Source organism: Somniosus microcephalus, chromosome 27, assembly GCF_052327205.1.
Source record: "Somniosus microcephalus isolate GS21.2 chromosome 27, FLI_Smic_1.0, whole genome shotgun sequence".
In the NCBI taxonomy this organism is placed as follows: domain Eukaryota; kingdom Metazoa; phylum Chordata; class Chondrichthyes; order Squaliformes; family Somniosidae; genus Somniosus; species Somniosus microcephalus.
The window spans coordinates 11,761,960-11,777,374 of NC_141013.1; the positions used below are offsets into that span (position 1 = coordinate 11,761,960).

Here is a 15,415-nt window from a genome sequence, read left to right on the forward strand (position 1 = left end):
TTGGTTGTGTACTTTGTTCTTGTTACTTTAAATTACTTTTCCTCAACATTTTTCACAGATAGGACTTTGGTGCAAAAGAAAGTATAGGGTGTGGAATAGCTAATAATTTATATATGTGCACCTCGGCATCCCAAGGACAAACTTGGTGAATGAGAATGAAAGAGTTTATCATCCTTACTTAATGTCACCGTTTTGATGATGCTTGGTCAAAGATGATTTTACAGTGCTCATTGTAGTCAACAAATTATTTTTGTTTAATTTTACTGCGCAGCTTGTTTTGCTAACCTGCAGCTTTTTTGGTGACCAGTTCCTATTTTATAGTAACTAGATGTTTTTTTCCATGTGGTTGGTAGTAAAACCGTTATAGAGCATTACCTTCTGAGGAAATGGAACTGCAGGAGAGCAGTTCAGGAATACTGCTGTTTCAATAAAGTTCAGTAGGCCATTAAAGACTGAAGTTAAAATTTGTTGGATTAATCTACCCAAACAACCATAATAGCTCCTGACATCCTGAATTACATGATCTTGATTCTCTCTGTTTTTGTGTTTGAATGTGACTTGGTCATGGCTATAATCTTCAGTTGTTAATCTTGGACCAATTCATGGTATTGTCTTTCCTGGTAGATCTATGACTTTTGACAGTATCTATAGGACGTGTCCTAGCAAATGCCGAGTACAAAATGTGAATTAATGCTCATAAAGAAAATAATTTAAAATCCTACCAGTAGAATAGTAAAATACCTTGGGTATTCTAGTGGCTATACTGTGTACTTTTCACTTGTGGAATTTTGGGTGTGTATTAATCGAAAGGGAAGAAGATTTGATTCATTTTTCATGTGAATTGGCTTGTTGCCTACATATATGTATATATATTGCCTGTAATTGGAGTGAAATGCTTGGGGACTTGTGTTGTACTGTGCTACAGGGTTGCATTTACCCCACAGTGATACGTAATGTGGCAATCACCAGCTTCCTGATGAGGGAAGAAATGCGTATTTTAAGAGGAGTGAAACACTTTTTTTACATTCTGGATGAGATGCTGGACCCTTCAGTGGGGAAACCCTTTCTGTTCAGATACCGATTTAGGAACCCATGAGCAACATTACCCAAAGTCTTCCTTTTTTATCGGATTTGGTTTTTTCCCTGCCAGTTTGGGGACTATATCGAATCACCACTTAGTGAGGCAGTAAACTGTTTTTGTGTGGCAGTTTGTCGAGACCCATGCATTTGCAGCAATGCTACAAAAGTGTAATAAATGCACTTTATTAAATTGTCTAAAACCTGAGGAAAGCATACCATCCATTCAAAGTACTGCCATTCATTGTGGTTGTGGCAGATTTGAAATTTTAAGGATTACTGGCTTTGAACAAGTAATGTGTTCAGAGGTCACAATGTTAACTGTAATAATATGGAAGTTATATTACACAGATGCTGGCTTACTCAGGTGCTTGCAATCCCAGTTATAATACAACCGCCAAAAACGGTAACCCTGCTCAAAACTGAACAAATCGTTCACATCGTACCAAATAAAACTTAATGTTAAAGGGGAATTTTTCGGGAATGGTTTATCACTGATACTGCATTTCAGAACAATGTGGGGGGTAAAATTTTTGGAAAGGTATGTAGCAGAATATTATTGTCAGGAAAGAGAAGATCGAACCAAATAACTTGTTGACCATTATTACCACAAAAGAAAGACTTGAATTTGTATGGTGCCTTCCACAACCAGGACATCCCAAAATGCTTTACAACCAATGAAGTACTTTTTTTGAAGTGTGCTCACTGTTGTAATGTAGGAACATACAACTTGTGCAGGAATTGGTAACCGACCTTGCTGGAATATTGTTCAGCTCTTAAGCCTGGTAGTGAGATGAAAGCAGTCTACGCTGGTTGTTAACATGCCGTGGATTTGAGTGCATTGGCTGAGAATTGTTAAATTATATTTGGTGCAACAGCCTTTGGTCTTTGATCAGAGGTGTGAGTATCTTGCCGTGTCGGTTTGGTGCATGAGTTTACCATTTGGGGTTTTGAATGATTCTCTGGTCTATAAAGAAAATGTCATAAGGTTTGCTGTTATCTCAAACCAAAGCTAATGCAAAGGACACAATGTATATGATTAGAATTTGTACATGGGAAGAAAATGAAAACATTGTGTCTGCCCAATCTTGCCTTCTGGATTTACTTATGCAAATGGTGTTTTTAATATTTTCAAAAACTGCTTTTGTTCTCACTTGCAAACAACTTGTTGCCAATTGTAGCTGTGTATAAAACGACTTCACTATCCAAATGATATTCAGTAAAATACTTGTGTCACAAGAATATGTGGTTTCGACTTGTCTTGCGACAACATGCTACAGTTCTCATGAACAGTTGAGCAAAATCGCCTTGGAAGTTCTCCTCCAATGTTCACCAGTCATCATCTTAATGGGAGGGAGATCAATAATTGGTAAAACAGGAAACTTTCAAGATACTGGAAACTGTTGCCCTTTTTGCCTCTTGTTTGTGAAGAATTGTCTAGGCGTGCAATGGCCATCATTTGGATGCAGCTGAATGGAAATCTTGATGGCCTGAAGGTTGTTTGCAATATTCAGTTGTCCATATTGGGACCCATGGACTATTATTGCCACTACAATACCATTCCTGTGAACATCAGGAAATGTTTGTGACGTGCAACGGTAATTCCATGTAACTAATGAATGATCAGTCCTTGATTGGCATCTGCCATTACAAGCCATTTCAATGAGCTTCATAATTACAAATGATCTACAAACAAAATTTGATGGTCTTCATTTAGATGTTGAGAAGACCAAGGATGAGCTGATACATTCTTGTTATGCTATCAACGTGCTATCTAAACTGAAACTTGCCAACATTGAAGAACATTTGAGACGTGCCATCCAAACTGACATCTGCGACAGTGGGTACCTATTTTGAGGCATCCATGGAAGCAAATGGATGGCATCCATTTCATCATCTGCTGTTGTCCATTGCTTTTTCTTATCTATGCATTGGTGCCATCAGATTCAGTTCATAGAAGAGTAAACTTTCTATCACTTAACTAGTTCTGCAAATCCTTCAGGGGTACATCTTCAGCTGGCATGAGAAGAGAAATGGGTCAGCTGCTTTACACGAATCAGACAATTTGCACCATGCGAATTGGTGCCAATGTCATTGAGCATGCAATTGCATGAGAAACTTGATCTGAGTTGGGATTTAAATCTGTGACCAAGTAGTTCGAAGATGTGTTTTAACACTGCCAACCAGTGCCCATCTATCCATTGGGTATAGGTTAAGGGTCTTGTACTCCTTTTCGTTCAACAATGGACAAGCAATGAGATTTTTTTGCTTCAAACCCTGGCATCTATATTCAAAGCATTATTGGGCTTAGGAAACTTCAAAAGAAAGCCAGAAATACTTATTGGAAAAAGTAGTATTTGTGGCGGGGGGGGCGGGGGGTGGGGGAAGAAGAGAAAAGGATCTTTAAGGAATGTGCTGCACAAAGCAAAAGAAAATGGAAGACAAGCAAAGTCTAGAGTAGGTTATTTCTAGAATATATATTGAGGGTGAAATGTAGATTTTTTTAGCCATAGATTATAAATAATTGAAGAAATTACTAAACTAATCCTTCAGAAGGAGGGGGGCTCTTGCAACTTGGCCACGAGTAAAAGTGGAGTTGCCTCCATCTTTAAATCCCATTTCCCCCATTTCTTCATGAAGAAAAGATCCTTGCAAGTCCACTTCCGGCCACGGGAGGAAGTATTTTTTGTCCATGGATGCATTTTAATTGTGTTCAAAAGAAGAAAAAAAGAAGCACGAGCCAGAGAATAGATTTGCTTGGGGAGCAAATGGGGGTGGAGGAGGAGGGGGTGGGTTCCTCCTGAGTGAAACAGTTCCCAAAGGCAAAGCATACCTTTAAAAGCCCATGGTTTGTGTGTGTGTGTGTGTTGTGGGTAGGGGTGGGTCTTCACTTGGTCCATCACCTGAGTCCGGGGAAAATGTTGCAATTATTTCGCAGCGTCGTTGCTGTCAATCAAAGCGAGGGAAGGGAGCCTGGGCGCTGAGAAGAAGCTCTATGGCGGCGGTGGCTGGGCGAGATTCACTGCACTTCCAATACACCTAATGCAACTTTTAGCAACTTCACCACGCCGCTCCAGCCAGATTGCGCCTCATTTCGGTGCAAACTCCCCGCAAAAGGTCGATTTGGAAGCGGGGTGCGGGGAAATCTTGGCTGCTTTTTTTTCCTGATTTGTGTGTGTGTGTGTATGTTTGTAAATTTTTCTTTTTTTCGGCAAGCGGACCGATCCCAGATGTCGTTGTTTTTGAGCTTTGCAGACATGGCGCACCTCCATTTTTGAACGACTTTTTCTCTTTTTTTGTGTGTGTTTTTAAAAAAAAAACGCGAGAACCCACCGATCAAAAGAAATGACATTTTACAACTCTTGAGGTTTTTTTTGTGTGGAGACTAATTCTGGGGGTTTAAGAGCAGCGAAAAGAGGAATCGGTTTCGATTTAGCGAAGTTTACTCGACGGAGCATAAACTAGCCCGTGCCTCGGCGATACATGGAACAGGTATGTTTACAACCATTTATATTTATTAAAAAGAATGCTTTTTTTGAAAAAAAAGATAATTTAATATAAAATTAGAATGACGTAATTAAAATTGGACTTGTATTCCGTGGCCAGATTTGCGAGAAAAGGGAGTTGACTTTTCAAGTTTTTTTTTGGCTTTTTAAATATTGACTAGATTTTTTTACAAAAATATATCTAAATGTTTTTTGTAGACCTTGTCGGGGAGCGACAATGGTATTGAGTGCTTGAACAATGTCGATGCTGCGTCAGGGCTTTGCAACGCGAGCAGTGAGCAGCTGACTGGAGCAGACTTCCGAGCTTCCACCAACTTTGACAGGGCAAATCTGCACCTGGAAGCCCCACATCCACGTGTACCCGAGAACAAACCCGAGCCCCGAAAGCTCCCCGCACCCGAAATGATGTCTCACCAGGAGAAAACCCCCGAAGACGACGGTTCAGACCGCAGCAACGCTTCCAGGTACGAGCTCGTTCTCTCGACTTTCTCTCTCTCCCATTTTTTTTTCTAGGGGGGCTTTCAGCACATTGTTTACCTTGATGATCATCCTTTCCCACCCTCGATATCTAAAGCAAATTTTCCCGATTTCTGCCCCCAATCTTTCATCGATGACCTTGAGATTCCTAAAAAGCCCCACCCTGTTTTTTTTTTGCTCGCAGTTTCTCCAACTTATGATATGCCATTTGGGCCTATATTAAGCAATGGAAATACAATGCGAGATCGTCGAGTCCACTTTATTGTTTATTTCCTATTAATCTAACGAATATATTCTTTCCGTTCATGTTGCTGGAGTAATTTGACCTTGTCATTGCTGTTGCTGCAATGCACCATTTTACTCACAATGCAGACGGGTTTGAGAATTTGAGGATTTGGTGATCATAGTAAACCCATAGAAGTAAATTGTAGTAAATAATATACTACAAAAAGTTGCATGAATGAAAATTTTTTCATATTTATAGATAAATTAAGAAGTGCCTGTTGGAAAGTTGCTTCTTAGTCTATATTTTTATCACCACCACACCATTTCACTGTATGTCTTGGGGTATTTTGTCAATTTTTATCACAATTTGGTGAAAAGTTTGCTATGCTTGTGTCCCTATCTCCTGTATTGGAATAATAATGTACATACTATATACCTGGGCTCCTTTTTCTGTGCTTCTATGCCCTGTGCCCCTGAAAAGCTTTTGTCTTTCTTGAAGATGTTTATTATCTTGAATACACCTTTTTTAAACTTTAAAGTATTCTAATTGTTTTAATTACTTTGCAACACTTCATTCCCATCACATTTTATATATGTGTATCTAGGTTTATTTCATGACATTGGGTAGATGATGCATTCATACTGCAAAAGTAAAAGATATTTCTCGATGGTATTAAGAAACCGTAGAAGCTTTACGTTGAAAGATCCTATAACTTTTAATAATTGAACTTTTAACAGGTCAATGGATACTGTTGCCTACCAGACACCTGGCCGTAGGTGGTGCTTTTAATTGAAAGATGTTAACCTGGATTTAGAATTTTTTTTTGTTTACTTGTAAATTTGTGTGCTATGAAAATTCTTAAAATATTAATTCTTTGGCAGTTAGCATAGTTAGCAATTGACAATATTTGAATTTCAGTTGCTTTTGATCTGTGATTTTAGATTGAGGGACTGTAATATGGTGTCATCTTTAAAAGATGTTCCACCATGGAAATAGTATTTATTGCTTACTGATTTTAATGTGAACATTGAAGATTTTCTCACCTCTGACATCAACATACTCCACTGAAGGTATCTTAATTGTGATTGCACATAATTTGCAAAAAAGGATGGGCTTGGTCAACTGTTTAATAATAATTTATTTCAAAAAATGTATATTAAACTAAACTTCCAATGTTTACATTTTTCTTAAACGAATACATTTATAATTTTGCTAATTTCAGAGAAACTAGTCTCTAATGGCCTTTTTTGGGATTTACTTTAGGTGGACAGGTGGACCTTTTCGTTGGGTGGTCACCTGAGGTGTCATTGTCATGGTAGGCTTGACCTTGGGTACGCTCTAGGACTAGTTTCATTGTGTGGAACAATTCACTAAGATCAACATGGTGGCTTGAACCATTGTAACCATTAGCTGTGAAGCAAATGCCCCATACTGCACTATTTACATGGCAGTTGATGCTTAGTGGATTCCTTTTGTGAAATTGTGGACATACAATGGCTTCTTATGAAACATTGATGTCCATCCACCTCAGTCCTATCTAATCTTGGGGGTGGGGGAGACAGCTTTTTGGATGGAAAAAGGTCCTTTAAGAACATAAGAAATAGGAGCAGGAGTAGGCCAATTGGCCCCTCGAGCCTGCTCCGCCATTCAATAAGATCATGGCTGATCTGATCCTAACTGCCAATCCACTATGACAGGACTATCTCCTGAATCTAACAGAATTAGACACACGAAACAGGAGCAGGATCAGGCTACACGGCCCCTGGGCCCGCTCCGCTACCCACAGGGCCATGACCGATCCGCACCTAAACTCATGTCCAAATTCCTGCCCGCTCCCCGTAACCCTTAATTCCCTTTTCTTCTAGGAAACTCTCTATTTCTGTTTTAAATTTATGTAATGATGTAGCTTCGACAGCTTTTTGGGGCAGCATATTCCATGGACCTACCACCCTCTGAGTGAAGTAGTTCCTCCTCATCTCAGTTTTGAAAGAGCAGCCCCTTATTCTAAGACTATGCCCCCTTTCACCCATCATCTGGAACATCCTCCCCGCATCCACCCGATCCAACCCCTTCACAATCTTATATGTTTCAATAAGATCGCCTCTCATTCTTCTGAACTCCAATGAGTAGAGTCCCAACCTACTCAACCTCTCCTCATATGTCCATCCCCTCATCCCCGGGATTAACCGAGTGAACCTTCTTTGTACTGACTCGGGAGCAAGTATGTCTTTTCTTAAGTATGGACACCAAAACTGTATGCAGTATTCCAGGTGCGGTCTCACCAATACCTTGTACAACCGAAGCAATACCTCCCTATTTTTATATTCTATCCCCCTAGCAATGAAAGCCAACATTCCATTGGCCTCCTTAATCACTTGCTGCACCTGCATACTAACCTTTTGAGTTTCGTGCACCAGGACCCCCAGATCCCTTTGTACTTCAGTGCTGAGAGTTACTCCACCTGTTCTAAAATCCGGCAGCAATTTGGAATTTGGCATGTCACCTTTGGGCATGCATACATCTGGAGGGTTTTGAGTTCCTTTCAAGGTACTTGTTTGGGTGCCTTGAAATAGTATCAAAGTACATGGTCAACTGCTGGCAGATATTGGTTCTTTCTAGTTATGCTTCCTCCACTTCACAGAGAAGGGAAGGTCGTTGAAGTTGTCCATGGTGGACCTACATTTGGAATGGGAACATCTGTGTTCTTTCAAATAAGGCACAGTCACTGGTATCCCAAACCTGGCCCTTCACCTCCCAAATAGTCATGAGTTCCTGTGTCCGTCTAATTCTACCGCTCCGAGCTACAGATGTGACCTCATTCTTGATTGTTAAAAAGATGATCTTGTATAAATAAAATTACCCTACCATACCTTGGGTTCTGGTGTCATCATTACATAGCCTGAGAAAATGACCGTTTAGATTGCTAGTACATCGCGTCAAATTGTGATTCACTGTCTTCAGTTTGATTATGGCAAGTGATTTGTTGTGAGCAATTTATCATTTGGGATATACTCACAAACCAACATTTTCACTGCCTTTGGCATGTTTAATGCAAATGGTACTCATAGAATAGTCAGCACAGAAGGAGGCCATTCAGCCCATCGAGTCTGTGCCGGCTCTTCTGAAGTGCCGCTATGCGTGGCAAGTGTAGAAATTCACGATCATTTGTGGAACATTGCACCATGTCATACCACTTTTCCTAGTTATGGTGGAAAATCAGCTAAAGAAAGATTTGTCTGGATCATGACAGTTGAGAGGGGCACAAGTTTGAAAAGGTTGATCTATGCATGCATGTTGAAAACTGCTGGTAAGTCCACAAAACATTTTTCAAAAATTGTAAAACCTAGAGATTATGTTCAATCGCTTTTTAAAAAATGCTGAAAGTTCGAATATACAAAAATAGGAGAAACCACATCACAGTATAATCTAAAGCATTGATGGTAATTTATAGATTGCTTGACAACATAACTCCGGGAACTAAATATTTGCATTACTTTTGAACATTCAAATGTACTTTGGATGGAATTAGCAGCTTCAGCACCCACAGGGCTTTCACCCTGTATACTGGAGATCTTGCAAAGTTATGAAAATGGTTTAATTTTCAACAGAAGCTTGCAGTTCTTCAGAATTTCTTTTGTAGACGTGGTTGAGTTTGCTGCACATCGAGCGACAGAGCAAAACTCCATTTTCCCCTACTGGTTAATTCGGGGGTGGTTAATCCTACAAAAAATAACTCTACTCGCATGCATTTGCACTGCTTGTGCTTTTTATGTTCCATGATTGTGGAGCGAAACAATCTGCCAAACTCCTGCAGTTATTGAGCTGCCTTTTATGTTACAATACCATGTCACTGGAAAGGAGTAAGGGTTTTAAATTGTTACCACCCCCCCACCCATTGATACAATTATAAGGATGAACATCATGTTGATCGAATAACTTGCGAATATTTTGCAATGGTGAAGATTCAAACCTAGCTGTACCCCTGAGTGTTTTTAAAAAAAAAAAAGTTTTACTGATCATTGATATGTTCAGAAAGTGAGCTGCTTGCTGTAAACAATTTTACTGCTTACCTCCACAATTTATTCTGAGGAGCATACCTTACAAAAACAAATTGGAGTTTATTACTGCCTGGATTACCAAATTCACTTAACTATTTGAGATTTTATAGTCCCATTTTCTCATTCTGATCTTAAGCAGTGTGCATGCGTTTTGAATTCTCTGCTGTTGCATGGTTTGGAAAGTTCTGAACCGTGAAATATATATATACACAGCAAGTGTGGATATATATGTAGATTTATTGTGCTTTGATACCAGACTGTTGAACAATATAGTTAAATATTCAGTTAGTTTGGACTGAATTCCATATGCTTTGGAAATAAGGACTAAATTCAAGTACAATGCATCGTTTGTTACAGTCAAGTCACTGGTAACGAGAAGCACTTTTACCAATAAAATTTTTGCCCAGGGACAGGTTGAGAACTTAAACAAAAATGAAGCATATTCCAAAATGGTGCATCTATGTGGACGTGACACAAATGTTTCTTCCAAAATGAATGCTAGTTTTCCTCTCCTAGATTGCACTTGTAAATGGAAATAAAACTTTGTGCGTTGTAGCATCTAGAAATCAAGTCAATGGAGGGAGAATAGAATGTTTAATTTCTGTTGTGCAGGATAGTATGTTGTGTCAGGGAAACTTCACCAAAAATAAGCATTAAGAGTATTATACATTGAGTTACTTTATTGTCAGCATGGAAATGGGGAACGTGTGGTTGGTGATAGATGCTGTATTTGCTCCAAAAAAGTTGTGCAGTCATGTTTCTTGCATTGGGATCCAGTCAGTTTATTTGGCAGCCATTTTATGAAGGTAGAAATCACTTGTACAGAGCTTGTTTTCAACATTTCTTCAAGGGGTTTCTGCTTGTTTTCTATCAGTAAATTAATTTGTGTGGCTAGCTGGAAGCCTGTAGGCATGTATCAGACTATTTTGTGAAAAGTGAAGGCACTGGTGCATTGTTTAGAGGGGAAGTATAGCTGTCTTTTTTAAGCTTTTAGTCAGCTGCAGTCAACTTCAGAGAGACAAAATGGCTCTGCTTTACGCTGCATAACTAGACAGACATACTGCATTGCATAGTGTAGTTAGGAAGTACAGGAAGCTGGTGATGATGTAGCTGAGTTCAAAGGTTGTGCTCTGGAATGTGATTGGTTCTCCGCGTAGTAACAGAACTGCCTGCAGCAGAGCTCTCAACAGCTCTGCCCTCGACTGACGTCACCACTGACTGAAAGCCTCCCTTGTCAGGCAAGCCGCTGTATTTAGCTGAGAGAATTCTTGCTAGGCTTACACAGCATGGCAAACAAAATAGCAAAGATTAATCAACTATTTTCCTGTATGATGTGTATTTATAAATATTTTTATAAAGCCTTTCTTTATTTTCAGGTTTAAATTTAATTCTATTGTCTATATAATTATTGTAGTCCTTATTGATGTGCTTGAATTGGTGACCTCATTTTGATTCGTATTTTAGGGCAATCTTTTCCAAGAGCATTTCTGCTTATTTTATCAATTTTAAGAAAAAAATATGAGCCTCGTGCCAGGAAACAAACCCATGCTTAATTTATGCCCCATGGCTGTTGTTAGCTCAGTTCCTGCATTAGATCCAACCCTTTTGTTGTTAACTGGAGTGAGCTTTCAAGGATTAGTACAAATTCACCCAGATGTGTTCCTTGATATATAATGGTTCTTCAGGGTAACTGGACAGCTGGTTAGGATCACAGACCTCCTTCTGTGACTAGCTATTGTCTGTGACTACAGATTGATTTAACCCATTCCTTTGAACGGGGCCCAGATTAGCTGTCTGGCAAACAAATAATCTTCCTCATTTGAAGGCGAATTGGCCATTTTACAAATTTCTTTTCATAATTAAAAAAAAATAAAAAAAATAATCAATTGCAGATCAGTTACCATAATTGTTAAATAATGCAAGGTTTAGTTTTGCCTATTTTCTGCCTCTCTTTGGAAGATGTTAACTTCTTGGATATGGTTCCACTAGCATCAGCCACCTGACACCTGCTGCAAGTGGCCATTCTTCACAATATGACCTAAGTAAGGGTCTCAGACGGCAAAATGAACCACGGCCGTGCTTGATTCTGTTCGTTCTCTATCTCCATACAGGCACCCTCTAGGAGGAATTGTTGGATAATGATTGGGGAAGAAACGCTGCCCATATCCTACCCCTCCAGGGATGCTGAGGCAAATTGTATCACCCTTATTGCCACCCTGGCTGAGATCAATTAATGGGTTTAGTTTATTAAACACAGCATCCCCTTGAAAAGAAAGATATTGAAGGAAGGATCCTTTGAGCACTGTTCCGTGCCCAAGTTGGCCCACTCAGTATTAAGTTCATCACTCAGCACAGACTGGGAATCAAACCCTGATTTTCTTGTTTTTCTGGGTCAGTATCACATTGTATGGTATCGTTACCCACTGAGGCCATGAGGGCACCAGGGCCTTTCTGCGTACTTAATATTGGTAGTGATGGTGAAGCTATATTTTGGGATCCAGGGACTGAACACATGCAAAGTGAAGGAGCTGAAAATTACAGTTACTGATCTGTCATTAACCATTACATCAATATTAACGTTTGAGGACATTTCCAGTTGACCGAGGAACTGTGCTTAAGTTACTTTTTTAAAAATTCGTTCTCATGCTGGCAAAGCCGGCATTTATTGCCCATTCCTACCTGCGCTGAAAAGGTGGTGGGGCCACCTTCGATAAACCACTGAGTCGTGGTTCAATGCAACGGAGTGGTTCACTAGGCTACTTCAGAGGGCAGTTAAGAGTCAACCACATTGGTGGGGGACTGGAGTCACGTAGGCCAGACCGAGTAAGGACAGCAGGTTTTTATGGCCGTCTGATGGTTTCATGATTTTTACTGATCCAGCTTTTTAAAAATTGTTTCTGCATTTTCTTTAAACTGAATTCAAATTCTCAAACTGCCATGGTGGGATTTGCATGCACATGCTCTTGATTATTAGTCCAGGCCTCTGGATCACTAGTCCTGTAACAGAACTATTACGCTACCATATCCAAATTTAATAACCTTCTAAATTAAAAAAAAAAACACGGCTATTGAAAAAGGTTCATCAAGCATTCAGGTGCAGCAAGACTTTGTAGAACTGATGTAACATCCTGCACAACTGTGTCTTGCAGACTAATGTTAGTCAAACTAGCCTTGTATAAATTTTTTAGCCAATGTAGGTAATGATTTTACAAATTATGCATTCATCTTTTATGCTATTCTCTATTTTGACCTATTAATTAAACACAACCTTCCCTTTAAAAAAAACTGCAGGAATGAATCCTTTCCACGCTGTTACTTGTCTATGCTGGCCCACTCTATATTAAATTCATCAATTATTCAGCTAAAACCTGCCTTTTAATTGCTGCACGTTTGCTTTCCATACCTTGCACAGTTGAAACCTGCTGTTGGTTGGGTTCAAATTGTTTAGTATCACCTTGTTTTACTCTTTGGAGTGAGGGTCCAGGAGGTGGGTGAAGTATAAATGCATCATTCAGTGGCCATCTAAACCTAACCTCAAGTAATTGCACGTCCTAGGCATTTTGTTGAGCACGAGAGTTTTTATTTTCCAAGTAGACGCACAGACTAATTTTTACTTGCATTATGTTAATTAATTTCCTGTATTTTTAGATTTAACGTTGCTTTCTAGGAGGGGAGGATGTGGAGAGAAAGAACAGATTAATGCCTCCGCTCATTTTTGCTGTGTTGGGAGCATGAAAGCAAATTTCATAGCAACAGCCCATGAGCTGACACCCACAAGATGAAACTTTAGAGTACTTTTGATGTCCTTATATAGGCACAGCTGTACAAGCTGCAAGTTTAAACAGCTGTTTGTTTCATGCAAGTGGCAGAAGATACCCTGATAAACAATTCATCCCACCCCTTCGAACAAACATGCAACCACTAATAAATAGGAGACCAAAAAGTAACCAATAAAAGCTGTCCCTGCTGTTACAGCTGTGACGATGCCAGAGCCAATTTTCTTCTAAAGTCCCGTCTTTTGTAACAATATATACTGCATCCGGCATCCTGCAGTAAGATTGCCTTTTATCTACAGAAGTTTTGGTCTTTATTTCTGTGTATCTGTGATTTATAGATACAAAATGTCAAGTTGGATTTTTTTTTTAAAAACACAATGTTTCGAAGTGCTTCATGCAATTACTTTGTGCAGTGACTTGTTCTAAGAAAGACTTGCATTTAGAAAGATGCCTTTCACAATCTCAGGACATCCAAAAGCGCTTTACAGCCAATGAAATACTTTTGAAATGTAATCATTGTTATGTAGAGAAGATCCCACAAATGCCACAGCTATGAATGAGCATTTATCTGATGGTTGGAGGAGGGAGGAATGTTGGCCAGGATAACTCATGTGCTCTTCAAATAGTTTGCTGGAGTATTTGGCATTCACTAGAACAGGCAGCGTTTCGGTGTAACACCTCATCTGAAGGATGGCAATTCCAACAATGCAGCAGTTCTTCGGTGCTGCACTACACGATCCTCCTCCTACCCTACTTCATCTGACCCTGTACTTAAATTAGCATTATGTATATGCAGTCGTACATAGCAAGTTATCGTTCATGTACGGGACTGGAAGAGAAGCATAGAGGAGTTTGGAAGAATTTTTTTCACACAAGTTTATTAGAATATAGCATGTATTGCCATGGATGGCTCCTGAAATCAATCAGCGTTTTGCAGGGATTAAATAAAGTATTGAGTGACATGGGGAGAGAGCAGGGAAATGGGAACAGAGTAAGCAGCTCCGATGTGGAGCTTCACCAGCACAGACACATTGGGTCTGCCCCCGATGCTGAAATTTCTCATCTCTATCTCATACTCCTCCAAGACATCAATAAAAACCCATTTAGATTGCAAATCAACTGTCTGGAATATGAGGGAGCAGGATTGTACACTGGGATTCTTGGCTTGGCTCTGTTGTGTGTTTGTATGGATTCTACTTATTTGCTGTATCTAACATGCTGCAGTAACCAAGCTGGTCTTCACCTTGCCTCAGCAAGCAGAAATTGTATTATGCTCTCGAGACAGATAAATGATGGATGCAACATGCGTGTCAGCCATCTGAGACACAAAAACACGCCATCGTTTTGGGTGAAGATCCTGATCAGGACTGATGAGGTTCAACCAAAACACTAACCTGTTCTTCAAAGGCTTACCACCTCACACATTTTATTATTTTGATTCCAGGTTTCTGGCATTCATGCCTTGCCTTCATCTGAATTGGACCAAAGTTGCCTTATTTCATGTCCAGTCATTGTGCCCAATTATTCTAGTGTGCTGAATCTTTTAGTTTAAACAGGTCCATTTCAAACATTTTGAGAATTTCTGGATGTACAGAGGAAAGGGGGTTGCAGATAGTAACTGCACTGGGTGGCAGGGAGTGGGGTGGGGAAGTCAGGGAAGAAACTTAATCACATTAAAGTGGCAGAGCAGGAGAGAGAGAGAGAGTCCTTGGTAAAATAATCACGCACCGACTGGATGGAGTGAGTTTCATGAGCCGAATTACATTTCTTTTCTCTGGATTTAGTTTTTAAAAGACACACTTTGTTTTTTTTTGTTTACTTTGTAAGGCAGTTGCTATTTGTTCCCTGAACTTCACAGTTGGCGCTAAGGAACTTCCTTTTGAGTTGACTTAAAAATGGTCAGAAATGAAGTTAACTGAAAGCATTTTACCATACAACGCATGAAAGTAACCTACCAAATAAAATACTACCTGCCCGCTCCATATATGTGGAAAATACTGTGCAACTTCCAGTGTACCTCAAGGTATCTGGCAGACTTGATGCACTGCAGCAGCTCTGAAGACAACCCTGGCAGAATGAGTCAGAATGTACTTGAAGAAACGCAATACCTGATAATAATAGAGGTGGGTAAGATATCCTGAACAGTGTAATTGCCCTAATCAATCAGCGCCTTATTTTGTAACTGTTTGAAAATGGATACTACACCCAAACTCGTTTCCTTATTTGAACATTTCTCTCTTTTTAATATTTCTTATTTTGTTTACAGGCTGTAAAAGCTGCTTAAGAATCTGTTTT

The 15,415-nt window shown here is 39.6% G+C and overlaps 1 protein-coding gene across 1 annotated transcript in view; it reads left to right on the top strand.

Moving 5' to 3' along the window:
• The first annotated feature begins 3,946 nt into the window (after positions 1-3,946).
• The window catches only part of chd2 (chromodomain helicase DNA binding protein 2), a 97,202-nt gene continuing 85,733 nt past the window's right edge, over positions 3,947-15,415 (top strand). Inside the window, exons 1-2 of the mRNA XM_085968960.1 lie at positions 3,947-4,569; positions 4,782-5,047. Coding sequence (XP_085825086.1) covers positions 4,561-4,569; positions 4,782-5,047 — 275 coding nt within the window. The 5' untranslated portion in view covers positions 3,947-4,560. The remainder of the gene's footprint in view (positions 4,570-4,781; positions 5,048-15,415) is intronic.